General features: G+C 36.8%; 1 protein-coding gene across 2 annotated transcripts in view; it reads right to left on the bottom strand.

Annotated features, from left to right (window-relative positions):
- The window catches only part of frmd4bb (FERM domain containing 4Bb), a 98,952-nt gene that overhangs the window by 24,276 nt on the left and 55,833 nt on the right, over window positions 1–18,843 (bottom strand). For both annotated transcript variants that reach the window (XM_067372373.1, XM_067372374.1), the window contains 5 exons: window positions 18,113–18,169; window positions 17,997–18,019; window positions 16,764–16,847; window positions 15,976–16,041; window positions 15,749–15,806 (listed from right to left, as the gene is read on the bottom strand). In XM_067372373.1, coding sequence (XP_067228474.1) covers window positions 15,749–15,806; window positions 15,976–16,041; window positions 16,764–16,847; window positions 17,997–18,019; window positions 18,113–18,169 — 288 coding nt within the window. The remainder of the gene's footprint in view (window positions 1–15,748; window positions 15,807–15,975; window positions 16,042–16,763; window positions 16,848–17,996; window positions 18,020–18,112; window positions 18,170–18,843) is intronic.

Below are 18,843 nucleotides of genomic sequence, written 5' to 3' on the forward strand. Positions count from 1 at the left end.
CATACAACCAGAGTCCATCACAGCCTTCCAGCCTTGTGTGCTAGTGGTGTGCCTGATCTTTCTGCACCTTCAATGTCGCTCGCTGTTGTCCACAGAAAGAACAACAACGATCAAAAGGGGGATATATGTAGCGTCTGGACTAATCAGGCACACAAAATTATTCAATATAGTTAATGAATTACCTATGAACTCACTTTATCAAAGCTCTGTGAACCCATCCCCTAAAACTGCAACTAGCATCCCAAACTAGCTAAACTACAGGAAGAACTAGGTGTCCTGTTACAGATACTTGGACCTTTTACGATCAGGAACAATTTTGCAGAGACCAGTGACTCATTCTTTCTGAGAGGGACAAATAAACTCTCTTAATCCTATGTATTCTCTATATAACCACTTGGGAAATGTATAAACATGTATCCAATTTTCCCATATCATGACTTTCCTTTTATAGGCTTTATTTTATGTATTAATTCTCTCTTTTGAACTATTTTGGTATTAATGTTCCATAGTTGCAAATGTATAGTTGACTGAGATCACATTGGCAGCATGTTTGGTATCTACGGACTCCAACTTTAATTTCCTATTTGGTAATTTATGTTACATGTTACTAACTCTGTGACACATTAGTATTATAAGAATTTAGAGGGTTCTTTTCTCATTCATCCAATCCAGTGTCTTATGCTAATATCTTGCTATAGAACAAAGACTCGTAAAACTTCCCTCCGAGGGGGAAACTCCTTATTGGCTCAGACACCTTAAGAGGGTGTGACCTCTTCACCTCTTATATTCACTGAACACAAGATCAAACTCTTCTCTTCCTGCTCTTCCTCCTCTTCTTCTCTTTTACTGATGAATGTTGACGTCAAGATGATGCTTTAAGAAGCTAGAAGCTTCTAAGGAACCCCAAGCTTGTGCCAGGCCCTCGGCCTAGACCTTCCATTCACCAAAGATCCTCTGAATCCAGCCGGTTCTCTTTCGTCAAGAAAATATCAGCAAAGATTCAACGGGAGCCTCCACAAATTGCATCAGGACAGTTTTAATTCAACTTGGAGAGACATGCAAGTATCAAACTTAGTCTCATTATCGGATACATTGAGTATCCTTACCCCTTTTAAAGAAGGGCCTGTTAAAACTAAACTGATGGTTTGCTCCAAGGCTGTTGATCTGCTGAATGTCCAACTATGCTGTAACTTCTTGCTTCCTGTACTCTGCTTTCTCTCTCTCTCTTGGTAAACTGTATGCATGTATGTGTGTGAATGTTAGAGTAGTTTAAGTGTTTAGTTAATAAAGTCTTGTTCATGTCACACGTAAGGTTGTCCGTGTTTTGCGCTCATGTACGGGAGTCCCTATTCATGTCGGTCCTGACTACAGGCTTTTAGTAGAATAAGATTGTTATTTCCCATAACCTGGAAATGAACATTTCTTAGTTAATAAACAATTAACACTGTGTGTTCATTGAACAACAGGTTAATTGATTGTAATATTAATTTTATTACATTAAGTTAATTTTATTGACTGATTAAAATATTAATAATTAATTATAACTAGTTATGATTAATTATTCATATTTATTTTGAGCTAATTTGCTACAAATGGTGGAGAATGCGGGCAGTTTAATCTAAATTTGGAGCACATATCAAGTCATTTTTCTTTTTATCAACGCAAATTATTAAACCCCTCAGTGTTTGTGTGACGTATGCAGCGCGCACGGCGCGGTCCGTTTGAACGAGTGCCTGAATGAGTGAGAGCTGTAACCCCAGTCTGCTGTCTTGTCTCTAAACTCCAGTCTGCAGTAAATTTCAGATCTGTAGCACACATACTATAAGGTAAGAGTAAAGCGTGTTCCTTAAATTCTAGAATGCCTTGTTTATAGCTATCCTGATGTCTGCGTGTTCCAGCGTCATTCAAATAGCTATAATAACGTTATTGTGTATCAGAGAGCTGAATTGAAACTAAACTGCATTTAGATAAAATAGTCTGTGCAGGACGAATACTCTCCTCACAGAACGGCAAGATCGAGCGTGTTCCTCGATCTGTTTCTAAAACCATATATTTATAGCCAAAGTGTCAGTGCGTGTTCCACTGTACTAAATCTGCTATATTCTCCCTTTGTAAAACAGTAACGCTATACGCTTGCTTGTTTTATATTTATAGCTAAACTGGTTATAGTGCGTGTTCCACTGTACTCAATCTGCTATTTTCCCCTTTGTAAAACAGTAACGCTATACGCTTGCTTGTTTTATATTTATAGCTAAACTGGTTATAGTGCGTGTTCCACTGTACTCAATCTGCTATATTCTCCCTTTTGCTAAACGCTATACGTTTGCTTGTTTGAGCTCGTGTAACACTACGTATGTCCGAGCGCAATTTGTGATTTGAAACTGTTATATTTTGCACGCAAAGAGACCCTCCGAGGTCGCGATTTTTCCATCTATTACAGCAGAAAGCTATCACTTTAAGTTTAAGCCCCACGTCGTAAAACAGCTACGAGTGGTGTCTCTTATTTATAGAGTTGAAATGCGCCGACATTTCACGTAACGCTTGATTGTACGTGCATGTGTCTTTCATTTGTACAGTTACATGTATTTGATGTAATTCACATGTTCGCCACTATCATTTAGTTTGGTCGCCATAGTTACAGTCGTGGCACGGAAGTCTTAACCAACGCTTCCGGAAGAACGTCATTGTAAACAAACCGCACGGTGTTGCTAAAGCTAACCTCTGCAGTTGTTTACATTGAAGTTCATATGCTAAAGCCTTTAGCCTCGAAGCTAAGCTAGTTAACATCATTGTGTGAACGCAGTGTCTGTTTTAGCAACTAAGTGATTTAACCATTTAAAACACTTCAATTTTATGTACACTTGTTGGTCTGTCCTTATTTTCCCCTTGACTTTCTCACTGATTACCTTACCTATATTTTACTTTAAATAGAAAAATATTGGTTTACAATTATTAATCGTTTTACCTGCATTTGACTTGAAAAAGAAATACTGGCTTAGAATTTTTAATTGTCAAATTTGAATTTAATAAAACTAATTAAATTGAAATTGAAATCCTATTTTTCTAGAAAGTAATTTTAAATGATTTCTACATTTCCAAATTTCCATTATTTCTAATTTCATAATTTTCATAACTAAAATTATATTTTAGATCTAATTACTTCAGGTATGAATAAGCCTTGAACTTTAAAAGTTTAAGCAAACTTATTCCACCAAAGTTTTTCCTAATTTTGACTCACATTTGTTCATTATTTTATTGCGTTACATCTTTCTTTTCCTTTTCTTGGTTATACACTTAGCCACTCTATTTTATTTATTCATTTACCTCTTTGTTTAATTCCCTTTTTCTTATCTCATCCCATTATTTTCATTTTTTCTCTTCTTACCTTTTTTCCTTTCCTCTTTGTATTCTAGCTTAGGAACGACACACCTGAGCCTTTTTAGGAGACATTGATAACTTATTACGAGTTTCAAACCAATCAGAGACAACCCTCTCTTACTAACATTTTTATTCTCATGGGTTAGTTGTCCATCAACTACCAATTATATCCTCGTAATTAGACAAAGGCTTCAGAGCCATTTGTGGATCTGGTCTCCTTTCTTCTCCTTTCCTTTTCCTCACGTGTTTCCTGCTTTCTTCCATCCTATTCTTCACTTTTGTAGGGATCAAGCTTGGACGAACCATCAATCAATTCTAAAGAAAGAGAAACACAATCTTTCCAAAGAAACAATTCATTAGGTTTTTGATTTTAATCAAACCCTTTTGTGTTCTCCATACTCCCTGCATTTGTAAACGCAATTTAAATTTTGATATTTCCTCCAAGAACATTTAACAGAGACAAGTGTTGAGCAACCGTTGCCTTCACAGCATCCCTGGTAAGCAGTTCAACTGAAGGTGTGTGGTGTCAATCCTGTCAAACTAAGAAAAGAGGTATCAGCATTATTATTGTCTTATTGTCCTTGCGAACATAAACAATAATATATATATTTTCTTTTCTTTTAGTTTTAGAAACAGTTGTTCATTAATAGAAAATATTTATTTGAATAAATATTTCTCTAAATTAAAAAAAAAAAAACGTACAATTTGTTTTAACATTTTCTCTCTTTTCCCTTTCTCAGTTGAGTGACAAAGTCCTCACATCACGAGTTGAAAACAGTTTTTCGTTAATAGAAAATATTTATAGAAAATATTTCATCTATTGAAATTTGTTTTAACTTTTTCTCTTTCTCTCTCTTACTCAGTTGAGTGACAAAGCCTTCTCATCACTAGCCTACCTGTCTACACTCTGAGACCAACACGTAGCCATCACACTTCACGATTGGTTTACATTCACTGAACGACACTTAGCTGTTCCACCACATATAGGCTTGCACCCCACACAGATCTGTGTCAGTCTCTTCTCCCCAGCGTGCCAACATGTCGCAGACGGAAAACCCCACTGCCCAAGATGTGGACGCCTGGCTCAGCGGCATTACAAACTGCCTCATGCCAAAGACAATTGAACTGTTATTATTTTTAATAATAATCATAATTCTGAGAAGATTCCCGACGCATGATTCAAGCCAGAACCAAGACCACACTGAACTAGGCAAGATAACCAATTCTCTAAGCATTGCCTTCACAGCCCAGCTGAAACTAAGCGACAAGCACATCACCCACCTACAGGAGGAGCTGACACGTGCCCAGAGCCGCATAGACAAGCTGGAAGTGAAAGTCCAAGACGACTTCAAACGTCAGACCACTGAGTTCCTGAGAGAGCTGATGCACATCCAACGCTGCGCAGACCAGCACAAGGTGAAAGCTCAAGACAAACTTGTGGAGCAAGAAACAAAGGAACAAGTTGACAAGCTCCAAGAAGCCCTTGCAGTTGCGGAACGTGACAAGCAAGAATTAAAGACTGTCCAATGTCACCTGGTAAACCAACTAGAAAATGCCAATTCTGACATTAACGATAAGAACTTTAAAATCAATGCTCTGGAAGACCATTTGAAATGGTACAGCACTGAAATGGACCATCTAAACCAACAATTAGACGATGCCAACGGCAAGCTCTACATGGTTAGAAATGAACTTAAACATGTTCACACCCAGAAACCAGAGTTAAGAAGGCAGGGGCCTCCCTCAGCATCACCACAGCTGAGCACAACAGAGTCCCCCATCCAAGAACTGCCATGCAACGGAAGAAGTGAGTGGCCACAACCCACAACATCACCGGCCTTCACTACAGAATTCTTCCCTGTCAACCAAAGAGAGCTCATCCATGCAGACCCCAAAGTTGCACACGAGATGACCCTTAAAGACCTTAACAAGCTGGCTAAAAACATCACACAGTTCAACCCGAACTCCATGGAGAACCACAACATCCAGACTTACCTCCGAGATATTGACTTCTACCTAGAGGTGAGACCCAATGTGACTGACAGAGACAGGTTGTATCTCCTCAGGTCCACATCCAGCCCAGAGGTACGAAGCTTTTTAGATCGACAACCTGTTCACGTTAAGCACAACTACCAGCTATTACGTGAGTCACTGATCAAAGAATTTACAGGCCCAGAGTCTGAACATGGACTGCTAGTCGCCTTGGAAACCAAACAAGGTCGACAAGAGACTCCCCAAGCTTACTACAACCGTTTCCGACAAGCCTACTTAGGTGCACATCACGAACCTGAACTTGAAGAGGATGTGAACTTCAAAACCCTCTTCCTGAGAAACCTGCACCCTGGACTAAGTCACCATCTTGGCGTCATGGCCTGCCCAAGCACAATGTCAATCCAACAGCTACGTGACTTGACACACAAGGCCTACATCAAACAGAAGATGAACTCAAAGAAAGGTTTGAAAACAGTCACAATTTCAAACTCCGGCAGCCAAGACCCAAGCCGTGCACTGCAAGACGGCCAGTGGCATGACAATGCCACAGCCTGTCATAAAGGACACGGAGAACGTGACCCCCATGCCACTGACAGCTCCCACACCGACAGCTGGAAAATGCCATGGGACCAGCCACACTTCTCAAGAAACCCACCAGAAAGAAACATCTGGGATCCAAACTGGACAGCTAAAGTCCACCAACCAACACATTCAAATGCATCCACTGTGGGTAAGCGACGGCGGAACCCACCTCTGCATCACTCAGTTAAACACAGCACTGAGAACAAGAACGCCCAAGAACAAGACAGTTCCACCTCAGAAGACATGGAACAACTGATGAGGCAAATTACAGCGTTCTTTGCAAACAACATAAACAGCGACGATCACGAGGATGAGTCACCCTTGTTATGACTAGAGACAGAACGGAAGGTCAGTGATCATCTGATCCACCTTCCAAATGGAGATGACTGCCACCTGTTCTACAACAGCACAGAACGAAGCGGTCTCTTGCAGCCAAACACCGCTGAAAACTCAGTAGTACCAGAGAACACAGTTCTGGTTACTCATCACCCACCAATAAACCCAACGAGTTCCCATCTCAATAACCATGCTTGTGCAACAGTAACAACAGTAAACACAGTAAGCACAGGTCAGACAGTCTGTCACAACCAGAAGGCATTACAAAAGGAAGGCACCGTAGGAGACAAAGTTTTGCACCACAGCTCAACACAGCCATGTCAAACTTCCTCCCACCTTCTGCCAAAGAACTTCCTGCCTCACTGGACTGACTCCCATCAAATTAGGGATGATCCCTCGTCCCAAGTCCAAGATGCAAAGAGACAATCTTCATCTAAGCCCTTCAAGAAAAGGGGGGAGCAAGACAGACCGAACCAGATCTGACCATACATACACTGCACTACATTACATTACACTACACTACATTAACATACTCACCAACATGCTCTTCCTACAGACAGATATTAGTTTCAGAACCTAGCTCAACATCGACTTAGCTACATTCACCATAAGAAACATACAACCATCTGCACAACAAGTAGAACACCTTTCATTAAGCTGATACATGACACCTTAGATGCACGCAGTAGTGTTAGCCATACCAGGAAACACTTAACTGTTTTATTTTGTTTTGTTTTCCTCTTCCTCTCTTTCCCTTCTTCTTTATAAGGTAAAATACCTGACTGCCCCATAAGGGTCAAGGTCGTGACATTAGGATTGACGCACCACGCCTAAGGTCTGAAAGCCATTTGAAAATTCGAATGTGAGCCAGAGAGAGCTCCATGATGGGTCACATCATTTTTACCACAAATGATGTCACCAGAACAATTTAGAAGAGAAGGAAACAAACAATTTAAATCACACAATTTGATCCAAGCATTAACATACTGAGACAATGTAGAATAACACTCCCAAAATTGAACTTAATCCATCAGTACTCAGATAATCTAATGCCCTGCACCAGTATAGTGGTCAATCATGGAGGTGTTGTTTTGTTGTTGCTTTGTGTGTGTCTGCTTCTGTCCATTTTTCCACAGTGTCCGCCGATGTCTTCATCTCAACACATCGCCGAACAAAGGGGGGATATGTAGCAACTGTGGACGAACCAGACAAATGAATCATTCAGATGATTCTTTCAAAACATAATTCTAATTCAGAATTGGGGTCCGGCTCCGGCCCGTCTGCAGATAAAGCCAGGCTGATTACTTTTACGACACATGCTTCCTGATAGCAGAAGCGACATACCAAAGGGTCACCCAAGAAGACAGAGAGACAATCCAGACCCTTTTGTCTCCTTACTTCACAGGAAAGCCAAAGAGACTGTTGAACAAATAAAACTGCTTCAAAATTGTTTCAACAATTTTAACGGACTTATCAAACATCTTTTAACTACATACATTTTGCATTATGTGTCCACAAGTACTACCTGTAAACAGTTAGGCTTTAGAACACTCACAATTCATGTAAATGTGTTAACTCTTGACTGAATGACTGAAAGTATGCCTTATTTGGACTTGATCTATTTCTTTTCATCTTTCTTAAATCATGGCTTGAATGAAATCTGTTTAAAATGTATCGTATTCCATTTAATAGAAATTATGTTAAAATGGCACTCTCTGCTGAAGCAGAAACAGGATGTAACACTTATGTTTTATTGGGGTCAGAGGAAGGCCCTCTTGAAACAGGACAATGTCTGATTGGCCAGGACTCCTCAGAGGTGTGACAAACAACTAAGTTTAAATGATCATATTGCAAGATAGTGAGGGGGAGAAGTTGGTTGGTAAACGAGAAAGGAGTTGGTCCTGTTCTGGTAAGAGAAGCCAAGACAAGTACCAAGAACAATGGAGTGACAAGAAGAACAGACAAGCCGCTCATTCAAGCCATCCAACCTTCACTCACTTTTCTTTTCTTTACTTAATTCTCCTTACCGCTGAAAGTCTTGTGTCCTAAGTTTCGCCGCAAAGTTCAACCAACGACTTTTGCCGCTTCAACTCCAGCGACAAAGAGACTTCCTTCATTGTTCCACACGGACCTGATCTGGACCAATCGTCGACTTGGGAAACCCCTCTCTGCACGACGAGGGAAATTCACCTTAGTCAACGCAAGCAAGTACCTCCAGATGAAAACTGAACTGGTGTATTTAAATGAATGATTCATGGTTCGTTCTGGTCTTTGAAATGCATTGATAGGAATTCTGTTAATCAGATCTCTCTCTCTCTCTCTCTCTCTCTCTCTCTCTCTCTTTCAAAACTCTTTCTCTCTCATTTCCTTCTTACTGCAACGCGTATGAATGTGTGTGTGTGTATGTGCGTGCCTTTGTGTTAGATTAGTTTGTGTTAGAATAAATAAAATCTCTTGTAGATTTTAAAAGGAAAGTGTCTTGTATTATGTGCTTTATGATTTAATGTCTTAAACTGTGATCAAGTTACCGTGCTCTAATCAGTGTTTTCACGATTGTTGGATATTTATATCCGTTACAAGAGCTTATTACGGCTCGAGCAAATGAACGCTGGACGAATCAGTTGCTCGGTCGTAATCTAAACAACTCTTTATAATTCCCTAAATATTTCATTTGAGCTAATTTTACTTCCTAGGGTGTTTTCCCTACAGTCAAACCAAAAATTATTTACATTTTTTATATATTTTTACTAGTGGGTGAATATATTTTTACTAGTGTAAGTGAGGATAGCAAAATAAAGTAAACTGTTGCATATTATACTCAAAAATTCTTCATACAATTGACTACCAGTAAAATCGATACAAATTTGGAACCAAACATTATTCAGACACTTTGACCTGACCATGTTTTGCTTAAGTGTTATCTAACATAATTAAAGGTGTCCTAGAACCAGTTTTTACAAGATGTAATATAAGTCTAAGGTGTCCCCTGAATGTGTCTGTGAACTTTCAGCTCAAAATACCCCATAGATTTTTTTAAATTAATTTTTTTAACTGCCTATTTTTGGGGCATCATTAACTATGCACTGATTCAGGCTGCGGCCCCTTTAAATCGCGCGCTTCCCTAATCATTTAATCATGGATCATGTCAGTTATTATTGCTCCATCTGCCAATTTTCACTATTGTTCTTGCTTGCTTACCTAGTCTGATGATTCAGCTGTGCACAGATCCAGACCTTAATACTGGCTGCCCTTGTGTAATGCCTTGAACATGATCCCGACTGTTACGTAACTGTTACGGAGGTCTTTTAAACAAATGAGATTTATATAAGAAGGAGGAAACAATGGTGTTTGAAACTCACTGTATGTCATTTCCATGTACTGAACTCTTGTTATTCAACTATGCCAAGGTAAATTCAATTTTTGATTCTAGGGCACCTTTAAGATTTTTTTTTCTGACACACTCTTGTCATATTTTATTTTTTAAGATCTTGTCATATTTTATTACATTTTTTTAAACTATAGTGAATAAACTGTATCAATGAATGAAATGTTCAAGGTGTCTGAATAAATTTTGGTTTGACTAGTGCTGTCAACTTTAACGCGTTAATGCATGCGATTCATTTTTTTTACGCACTTTTTTGGACTAAAGAACTTTTGTAGCTTTAATAATGATTATCTATATTTAATTTAGGCTGTAAATTATGCAGTGCAGACTGTTTGGTAACTTTATTCAATTTCTGTATTTTTCCAATCTGTTAGATGGGTTTATGTGAGGATTGTTCTAAGTTCACTTAAATTAAAAGTTTATATTTTTGAAGCCTAATAAATGTGTCATGCAAAAATGATATAGCTTTCAATTACACTGTAATGTTGAATGGCTATAATTCATGTTTAAAATTGTGGAAAAAATCTTTTTCATCAAGACATCAGTAGCTGTAGGCTATTAGTATCAGTGATACTGGCCTTCATTCATAAAAAGATGTCATTAAACAAGTATTTAAAATATACTGTCTTCATGATGTTTCTTCATGTTGTTTTAATTTGGAGATTAACTGTGAAATTATTACATTATAAAATATATTAAAAACGTATAAAACTGTAAGTGTTTTTAATTGCGATTAATCATGATTAATCACAGAAAAAATTTGTGATTAATCAAGTTAAATTTTTTTAATCGTTTGACAGCACACATATACACTACCATTAAAACATTTGGGATCAGTAAGATTTTTATGTTTTTAAAAGAAGTTTCATCTGCTCACCAAGACTGCATTTAATTTAATTGAAAATACAGTAAAAACTGTAATATTGTAAAATATTATTACAATTTAAAATAACTGTTTTCTATTTGAAAATATTTTAAAATGTAATTCATTCTTGCATTGGCAAAGCTAAATTTTAAGCATCATTACTCCAGTCTTCAGTGTCACATTATCCTTCAGAATTCATTCTAATATGCTGATTTGCTGCTCAAGAAACATTTGTTGTGTACAATTTTACAAAATATTTGTGTACAATGCTTTTTTTCAGGATTCTTTCAAGATTTTTCAGGATGAATAGAAAGTTCAAAAGAACAGTGTTTATTTGAAATATAATCTTTGTAACATTATAAACATCTGTACTGTCACTTCTGATCGATTTAATGCATCATTGCTGAATAATAGTATTCATTTCTTTAATTTTTTAATAAAAAAAAAAATAAAAATTCTTACTGACCCCAAACTTTTGAACAGTAGTATATAATGTTACAAAAGCTTTGTATTTCAGATAAATGCTGTTCTTTTGATATTTCTATTCATTAAGTGTTTTCAACATTGATAATAATAATCCCAAACTTTTGAGCGGTAGTGTGTATATATATATCTATATATACAGTACAGTCCAAAATTTTGGAACCACTAAGATTTTTAATGTTTTTAAAAGAAGTTTCGTCTGCTCACCAAGGCTACATTTATTTAATTAAAAATACAGTAAAAAAGTAACAAAAACAGTAATTTTGTGAAATATTATTACAATTTAAAATAACTGTGTACTATTTAAATATATTTGACAAAGTAATTTATTCCTGTGATGCAAAGCTGAATTTTCAGCATCATTACTCCAGTCTTCAGTGTCACATGATCCTTCAGAAATCATTCTAATATGCTGATTTGAAACATTTATGATTATTTTCAATGTTGAAAACAGTTGTGCACTTTTTTTTTCAGGATTCCTTGATGAATAGAAAGTTCAAAAGAACAGCATTTATCTGAAATACAAAGCTTCTTTAGCATTATACACTACCGTTCAAAACTGACCCGTTTGGGGTCAGTAAGAATTTTTATTTTTATTTTTTTTAAAAGAAATTAAAGAAATTAATACTTTTATTCAGCAAGGATGCATTAAATCAATCAAAAGTGGCAGTAAAGACATTTATAATGTTACAAAAGATTAGATTTCAGATAAACACTGTTCTTTTAAACTTTCTATTCATCAAATAATCCTGAAAAAAAATATTGTACACAAATATTTTGTACAATTGTACACATTAAATGTTTCTTGAGCAGCAGATCAGCATATTAGAATGATTTCTGAAGGATCATGTGGCACTGAAGACTGGAGTAATGATGCTGAAAATTCAGCTTTGCCATCACAGGAATAAATTACTTTGTGAAATATATTCAAATAGAAAGATTAGTAGAATAGATTAGTTATTTTAAATTGTAATACTATTTCACAATATTACTGTTTTTACTGTATTTTTAATTAAACAAATGTAGCCTTGGTGAGCAGACGAAACTTCTTTTAAAAACATTAAAAATCTTAGTGGTTCCAAACTTTTGGACTGTACTGTATATATGAACTGCGTGTAATTACAGCTAATTAAATGTAAAATTACACTGTTGACCTTTCCCATACACCAAACCTGTCCCTAACCTCACCCGTATCCACCTCATTAACAGCAAAAGTCTTTGTAATACAATATGAACAAAATTTTTTGGTTTTCAATATTTACAATTATTTTTGATATAAGTACATAGTAATTGAGGACACCTAATATGAAGTGTGAACAAATGTCCATTTTCTTTGAGTACTACAGTATTGACTTCTCTTAATAAATTTTTACCTACTGCTGAAATCTGTATTTAAAAAGCTCAATGTGATACACAAGAGATTAAAAGTAGAAAACACAAAATTTGTATATAACAAATATTTCCATGGTGAAAAAAAACACCTAAACATTTTGACCAGTATGGCTCACAAAATGACAAAATGACTTTTTATGTAAGAAAAAAAATGTATGACTTTACTTTATAATTACACTTTGCTACAATGTAAAGTAGTGAGTGTACAGCTTGTATAACAGTGTACATTTGCTGTCCCCTCAAAATAACTCAACACACAGCCATTAATGTCTAAACCACTGGCCACAAAAGTGAGTACACCCCTAAGTAAAAATGTCCAAATTAGGCCCAATTAGCCATTTTCTCTCCACAGTGTCATGTGACTTATTAGTGTTACAAGGTCTCAGGTGTGAATGGGGAGCAGGTGTGTTAAATTTGGTGTTATCGCTCTCACTCTCTCATACTGGTCACTGGAAGTTCAACATGGCACCTCATGGCAAAGAACTCTCTGAGGATCTGAAAAAAATAATTGTTGCTCTACATAAAGATGGCATAGGCTATAAGAAGATTGCCAAGACCCTGAAACTGAGCTGCAGCACAGTGGCCAAAGCCATACAGTGATTTAACAGGTCGACCAAATAAGTTGAGTGCATGTGCTCAGCGTCATATCCAGAGGTTGTGTTTGGGAAATAGACGTATGAGTGCTGCCAGCATTGCTGCAGAGGTTGAAGAGGTGGGGGGTCAGCCTGTCAGCGCTCAGACCATACGCCGCATACTGCATCAAATTGGTCTGCATGGCTGTCGTACAAAGACAAGTGTATCTTGCCTACAGTCAAGCATGGTGGTGAGAGTGTCATGGTCTGGGGCTGCATGAGTGCTGCCAGCACTGGGGAGCTACAGTTCATTAAGGGAACCATTGTGACACTGTCACATAAGACATGTGTTTTATCCGCTCAATATATATAACATGATGGTTTTATGTTACATGTTGTCTTAGCCATTTTATTCCTCTTACTTATTTTAATGTATGTCTTTAAATGAGTCTGGGTCTGCCTGTCATGTGACTGATCACATGACAAGAATAAGGAAGTAAGCCAGCATAAAGGAGGCAGCATGGCAAACAAACAGGGTCACCAAGCAAAGACCACAAGCTGGATTGAGGAGTTTCATTTTACGGACTTAGCTTTCCAGCAAACCACATCACTTTTCCATTGGATTATCACTTTCAGGACTTTGTACAGTATATACACCAGTGGACACTTTCACATTAGGACATTATAAGCACTCTACTAGGACTCTTAAGGACTGTTTTAGGGTATGGTGTAAATGGACTCCACGCTTTTAAACAGCCTAAGTCAGGGGTCTCAAACTCAAATTGTCGGGGGGCCGTTTCTGTGATTGACACCTCATAGGAGGGCCATATTATCCTTCAAGCGCAAGAAAGCGCAACATTTCAGAAAATTTACTTTCCTTTGCATTATTTCTCATTTACTTCAAATTTCATTAGGCCTACTAAAATATTTGTTATACCTATACTATAAATATCTTATTTACCATACTAAATGTAAACAGCAGTTTCTCTCATTGTTACAGAGAGTAATATAATTATATAATACTATTACTAATATAATACTACTAATATAGCCTACTAATATAATACTATTAATTGAAATAGTCTGGTGCAACTTCTCACATCCAACAAGATATATGGAATAAAAAAATAAGTAATTTAGGAACAAAACCAGCAACACTTGTGGCGTGGAGGGGTCAGAAATAAACAAAAAAACTGGAGCTATATATCAACTTTATTTTGCCAAAAAAATAAAAATCTCTCATTGTTACATACATTATTAGTTTTTAACATTTAGTGGAAGTATTTTCCCTTACTTTATGTTAGCTTAAATAACATTAAAATCTTGCACTGAACAACACTGTACTGAACAAATACAATCCCTGAATACATTTGTACACTATCCTATTTCTTGACAGACACCTGCAGCGCTTGTGCTCACACAGCTGGGCCACATTTGTCCAAGCATCGGTAACATTTAATGGCTGCATCGGACGCGTTTCGGGGGTTTAAATCGGCGCTCGTGACTTAAAGTCGAGTGCTTTTACTGTAATTTAGGCAAGCACGCTCATAATAGAAGCGATTGAGAGCGCGGCTCATGGTTGCATAGCAACGACAGACGCCACTAGAGAGAAAGCGAATTGGAAAGAAGGAGAATGCGGCGCGGACGCGATATGTGACGCGATATGTGAATGCCCCTTAGAATGGCGACTTTTTCTTTGCATAACAGACAGGTAGCAACTAGAGAATAATAATAATAATAATAATAATAATTTAGCGGGCCGGATTATGTTTTATTTTTGAGATCAGTTGCGGGCCGGGTAGAGGGGGTGGGCGGGCCGTAAATGGCCCGCGGGCCGGCAGTTTGAGACCACTGGCCTAAGTTATTCTAGTTTTATTGTGTTGTTTTAGGTTCCTTGTGAATATTGTAAATAAACCTTATTTATCCATTTCTGTTATCTGTCTCATCTTTTTAAACACTCCAAACCTCTCACACAGTTTAATCTGACCCCATTTTAATCCAATAGGGCCGATCGTTACACCATGAATGCCAACATGTACTGTGACATACTGAAGCAGAGCATCCCTTTGGAGACTGGGCCGCAGGGCAGTATTCCAACATGATAACGACCCCAAACACACCTCCAAGACGATCACTGCCTTGCTAAAGAAACTGAGGGTAAAGATGATGGACTGGCCAACCATGTCTCTAGATGTAAACCCTATTGAGCATCTGTGGGGCATCCTCAAACGGAAGCTGGAGGAGCGCAAGGTGTCTAACATCCACCAGCTCCGTCATGTCGCCATGGAGGAGTGGAAGAGGACTCCAGTGGCAACCTGTGAAGCTCTGGTGAACTCCATGCCCAAGAGAGTTAAGGCAGTGATGGAAAATAATGGTGGCCACACAAAATACTGAAACTTTGGGTCCATTTTCACTTAGGGGTGAACTCACGTTTGTGGCCAGTAGTTTAGACATTAATGGCTGTGTGTTGAGTTATTTTGAGGGGACAGCAAATGTACACTGTTATACAAGCTGTACACTCACTACTTTACATTGTAGCAAAGTGTCATTTCTTCAGTGTTGTCACATGAAAAGACATAATAAAATATTTACAAAAATGTGAGGGGTGTACTCACTATATATATATATATATATATATATATATATATATATATACATTTCAATATATATATATATATATATATATATATATATATATATATATATATATATATATATATATATTTTTTTTTTTTTTTTTTTTTTTTTGCAGATAGTTTTTACCTTCACTTCATAATAATGCACTCCATATGTGGGCAGTGACTCCACCAGGGTCAAATACCTAAAACAAACATAATGATCAGATTGATGTTTAGCAGCATCTTAAGGATCTATCAGCACACAGCAGGCCTGAGGTATGGGCGTGAAGGATTTAAGCAGCCAATCATAAATCACGTCCCCCCCTGATGACCCGCACCCCTGAGGCTAATCATTGTTTTTCCGATACTCACTGCACAATGGCCTGCCCTCTGGAGAGCCCTTTCAACAGCTTGTAGTGCTCAATCACACGCTCCTCACTGCAAAAGAGAAGGATGATGAAATCTGCTCCACGGAGGATATATTCCCCACCCATGAAAGAAGGCATCCCGCCCCCCAAACCTCAGCATGTCAGCATAAAGACAGGACAGCATGGATCATCAGCCATAAAGCTCTCATAAAAGGCTATAAATGCAGCTTCAGCATCACTGACTCGTCTGCTCTGAATGTAAATCTCATGGCTGTCTGAGCCACTAACTTGAATGACAGCACTGGTAGTAAATAAACAACATTAGACTATAAGGAGAATATATCAGACAAAAATGCACTTAATTTTTATTTTTTTTTAAAAGCTAGTTATACATACACTGTAATATATATATATATATATATATATATATATATATATATATATATATATATATATATATATATATATATATTACAGTGTATGTATAACTAGCTTTTATATGTATAGCTTTTATATATATATATATGATTACTGATCGAATTACATGGAGGTATTTTTTTAAATATAAGTCAATGTAAAAGCATGTAGGTACACAATAAGTGCACTGTATCAAATGATTAATTTAAATGTTACTACATCGCAGTTAAAGACACCCAATATAAAGTGGGAGAGAAAACACTTGTGTAGTATAATAAGATCCCCATAAACCTCATTAAATGTACATATATATACCTAATATAAAATGTGACTGTGTTTTCTATATTGAAATAGTTGTATGTAAACAAGTTTTACCAGTATGCTAGAGACGGATGCTCCTTCAGTACTTTAGTGGGCAATGCTGGAAGCTTCTTCAGCTCTGCCCGGGTATTTTCATCACTAAAATCAATAAAAATACACTTTCAACATGCAACAAGATTCAATAACTGACATTTTTAACACAATGTGTCATGTTACACATGACGTTAACCACATTACCGCATGATGCACTATAACAGTGCACTGAATAATTATTGGCCAAGTAATAGGGTACAGAGATGCATTATTTTTCACAAAATGATTCATTAGACAATAAACAAACTAATTTGCATACAGTTTGCTCTAGTTAGGTGAATAATAGCTTAAAAAAAGTACCATATGACTTCAAAAGCCTTGAATATAGCACACAAATCACAGACTACATTTATGGTGCTTTTTAGACCTTTATACAGACTGAAAGTCAGAATCAACATGCTTTTTAGCTATTTGTAAAACAGCTTGAACATCCCACTACATAACTCCAAAAAGAAAGTCATAAAGGTTTGGAAAGACATTATTCTAAGTAAATGATGACAGAATATTCCTTTAATGCAGAGCTTGTCTAACTTTTCTGACCCAAGGAACTTTCATTATTACATTATTCTAATCTCATGCTGACCTTGTTTCTCAATTAACAACCCTTAATGTCTTTTGCCATATCTTGGATTCACTGTATTACTGTTCTGCCTGACAGAGAGAGATTTAGTTTAATGCTGATTTTGCTCTCTATAGAAGCAACCAATTCATCTAAAGAATATATATTGTATATATAAATATAGATATATGTTTCATATACCAGTGCACAGACCACCTGCAGTGCCTTCATATAGTCCTGGGTAAAAACTATTTGACAGTACAAAGTGATATTTAAGGATAGTTCACCCAAAAATGAACATTTGATGTTTATCTGCTTACCCCCAGGGCATCAGACCAGAGCGCGATCAGACCTCACTAAGCGAATGCTGAACGCAGTTGGACATAGTGGTGTTTTAGGACATCAGTGTGTTGTCATGAGCCACAGGGTTTAATTTGGATTTGTGCATGTTTTATTTACTCTTATAGACGAAGTTCCCATTGACATGCATTATACAGTTGACAGACCGCAACGGTTGGAGTTAAAAATCATCATTGTGTTCTACTGAAGAAACAAAGTCACCTACATCTTGGATGCCCTGGGGGTAAGCAGATAAACATCAAATTTTCATTTTTGGGTGAACTTGTTTGCAATACCTTGTATAGTCTCCTTTAGATTCCTGTGAAACAAAATAAGTAAAGCATGAGCATTTAATGCATAACACTGACAAAAAAAATAAAAACATCATATATAAAAGCTCTGACAGTCCTACCTGCAGTGCATGAGCAGCTAATTTAAAAACCAGCTCACTCTCCACCTCAATGTCACCCTGTGGACAAACAAGCAAACGTCACTTCAAGAATTCATTTTGAATCACTTTTAAATATGTGCTGTGAATTATAATGTTTTGAAATCATATTCATCATGTCAATTTCTTAATGAAATGAGGAAATGTGCTACAGAAGCATAAACAGTATTTGAGCTATGTATGTGATATTTTTGCCACAGGCATCAATTTGTTTTGGTGAAATGTCTTGGCTCATGAATAATAATTAGGTTATACACAAATAATTTAAAAAGATATTTTACTGTTTACATAAATACATTGTCCATCATGTATATGAAATAGTCACTGAACCAAATGCCTTAATATAACCATTTACTATAACAAAGAAAAATTAGCACTGTATGTTGGAGACACGTTTACATTATTTTTGTGATTTCACTGGAATGGACAGAGAGCTACGAAAAGCAAAATAGATTGAGAGAGGTGTGTGAGGGAAAGAACATACAACTGCTGTCATTTTCTGATAACAATCACAACAACACTCCACAGCAGCAAGTTAAAAATAAACGATTTCAGAACAAATCTACGGGAGCTTGTTTCTGCCACAGATTATGCGATTACAAATTTATATCTCACAATTCTGAATTTTTCCTCACAATTGCGAGTTATTATCTCGCAATTCTGACTTTATTTCTCCTAACTGCAAGTTATGAACT

This window comes from Chanodichthys erythropterus, chromosome 20 (genome assembly GCF_024489055.1).
Source record: "Chanodichthys erythropterus isolate Z2021 chromosome 20, ASM2448905v1, whole genome shotgun sequence".
In the NCBI taxonomy this organism is placed as follows: Eukaryota; Metazoa; Chordata; class Actinopteri; order Cypriniformes; family Xenocyprididae; genus Chanodichthys; species Chanodichthys erythropterus.